Source organism: Neoarius graeffei, chromosome 25 (assembly GCF_027579695.1).
Source record: "Neoarius graeffei isolate fNeoGra1 chromosome 25, fNeoGra1.pri, whole genome shotgun sequence".
NCBI classification, from domain to species: domain Eukaryota; kingdom Metazoa; phylum Chordata; class Actinopteri; order Siluriformes; family Ariidae; genus Neoarius; species Neoarius graeffei.
The window spans coordinates 421,381-423,880 of record NC_083593.1 but is presented as its reverse complement, the minus strand read 5'-3'; the positions used below and the strand labels follow the sequence as shown (position 1 = coordinate 423,880).

General features: G+C 36.0%; 1 protein-coding gene across 1 annotated transcript in view; it reads right to left on the bottom strand.

Annotated features, from left to right (window-relative positions):
• LOC132873516 (proto-oncogene DBL) overlaps positions 1-2,500 on the bottom strand; it is a 44,271-nt gene that overhangs the window by 41,097 nt on the left and 674 nt on the right. Inside the window, exon 2 of the mRNA XM_060909173.1 lies at positions 937-1,056. Coding sequence (XP_060765156.1) covers positions 937-1,056 — 120 coding nt within the window. The remainder of the gene's footprint in view (positions 1-936; positions 1,057-2,500) is intronic.

The window sequence follows — 2,500 nt, the reverse complement described above, 5'->3', positions numbered from 1 at the left end:
GCTATAATCTGAATTATTATGGTTGCCAGTGGCGAGTGTGGACATTGAGCACTCCTGTTCCATGTATAAATATCTTCTAAATGACGGAAGATTCAGTCTCACGGAGACCAACACTAAACAACTTATGATGCTCGATCATAATGGCGATATCGAGCAGCGTTTCTCGGAACTCTGAGAGCGCGCAATGATTGATCTGCAAGGAATATTCAGGACTGTCATTACAATCAAAGTTAAACTATTCTCGTCTGTTTGAGAGTGCGTTCTGTGTTCTGTTAGGAAACATTGTTTCATGAGTTTGTGGTGGACTAAAAAAGATGGATATAGAATAATATTTTTAAACAGTCAGTTATGAGTATTGTCATTACAGGCTCAGTAAGTATTACTGAATTTTAATTTATCCCTATTAATTTATAGGTACTCTCAATATTATATTGAGATATTATATATGCTGTTATATTGCATATATTATATATGAGATGGGTTTTTAGTTAACAGTGATCCTAGTTTCTTGATTTATCTGTTATCAGTATGTCAAGTAAAGTATTTTGAGTTGTCTCAATCTGTGATCCCACTTTAATTTTTTTTGTTAATGCAATTTATCAGCTTCCTGTCAGTGTAATTCTTTTATTATATTTTTTTCTAATGAATGACTTCATCATGCAAAGGACCATTTGTGTCTAGAGATGCAATACTTTGAAACCCAAGTAAAATTATGCCAGCCAGAATTACTAAATTGGAGCCAAACAGAACAATTTTGAACTGAAATTGTGAAACGGAATTGAAACAGAATTTTTCATTGTCCGAAACGGAAAAAGACAGATTTTGAAACGGAAAATCATTGGCTCTACAGGTCTCTCTCTCTCCCCAGCTCCAGTGTGTGTGTGTGTGTGTGTGTGTGTGTGTGTGTGTGTGTGTGAGAGACTGTGTGTTCCTCACAGGCATTTTGATGGTGAAATCGTCTTGAGAGAAGCGGAAGCCCAGGTCTGTGCCAGTGCCCTGAGACTGAGTTTTGGGCTTCAGAACCAGAACCAGGTGCAGATTTCCAGGAATTGAGGCCTGAAAAATACAGATAAGTCTTTCACAATATTATCTATCTATCTATCTATCTATCTATCTATCTATCTATCTATCTATCTATGTTCATATGTTTATTTCTGATTAAATGATCTGCAGTATAATATTAGCAGTAACAGAGGTGTACAGTTTGATAGCGCCCCCTGGTGGAACAGCTGGACATTTCACTATAAATTAAAACCTGCTCCGAACTTCTCAATCTTCTCTCACACTTGATTATCAGCATGATGTGTGTAAGGGACAATGGACAGCGATTTTAAAAAAAAAAAATAAGGCAATTAAATGATTTTAAATCAATGAAATAATTTAGTCTGACAGATTCGATGGTTGGAATTGCGTCTGTGGCACATATATTTCTTGAGATGAGCCAACTGAGCCTGATAATTCACACTGAACTGAACATTAAAGTTAATATTAGAAAACCCTTCAATGGTGTTTTCTGAAGGAGTGTTGGTTTTTGCCACAGGGTGTCGTGTATGAGCTGATGGTATTAAAGCAACAAAATTTAACAGACTTGTTTCTGCGGATTGATATGATTGGATGCGGCCTTCCACAGTCTTTGGTCAGAACTGTATCCATAGCAAAAGTCTGTTATTCAGAAATCACAGACTGTAGAATTTTGTAATTGACCAGTCAGAACTGAGTATTCAACAAAGTCGTGTAATAAACAAATAACATGATCCAAAAATTTTAAGGATGTAACGATATATGATGTGACAAATAAAAATGTGATACAAATGTATTTAAAAAAAATCACAATTATTATCACACTGTGGAATCGCTGAGGGTCTCCTCACTGTAATCGTGTTGTTTAGATAGCAGAGGGTGCAGTGAGGTACAATAGAGGGACAGCACATGACTTCACTCTAGGCGGAAGTAACTCAGCTCTAATACTGCAAAAAAACCACAATAACAGGTGTAAAGTGTGAAAGAACTGCTGTGTGATTGTGTACAAACAGATTTAACAGGAAATCAGAGCCTCACTCGCTTTTTACAGACTGCTGAAAGAGAACGAATGTTCATAAACGTTTATTAAGAAAAGAAACATTTGTTATTAACTGATTTCGAACAAAAGGAATATTTCAGTTCATAGATTATAGTTTACTCCAACCTTTACAGATGTGGGTAAATAATTATTGTTGGTTCTTAAAAAATAAACAAAAAGGGTTTTTAATTTAACAAAAGGGGTTTTTTTGGTTATACAATTTTCTTACTTTTTTTTTTTTCAAAAAGCTCATGAATGGAGCTGAACTGTGAACGGGGTGAATCATTAAGAGACCTAAAACGTTTCCTCAGATGAACTTTATAACCTGCAGCTTTAGGTCTGATCTCAGTCTGACTGCAGACTCACTGATCTGACACACGATAGCTATCAGACTCTGTGAGGTTTCTCTCTCTCACACACACACACACACACACACACACG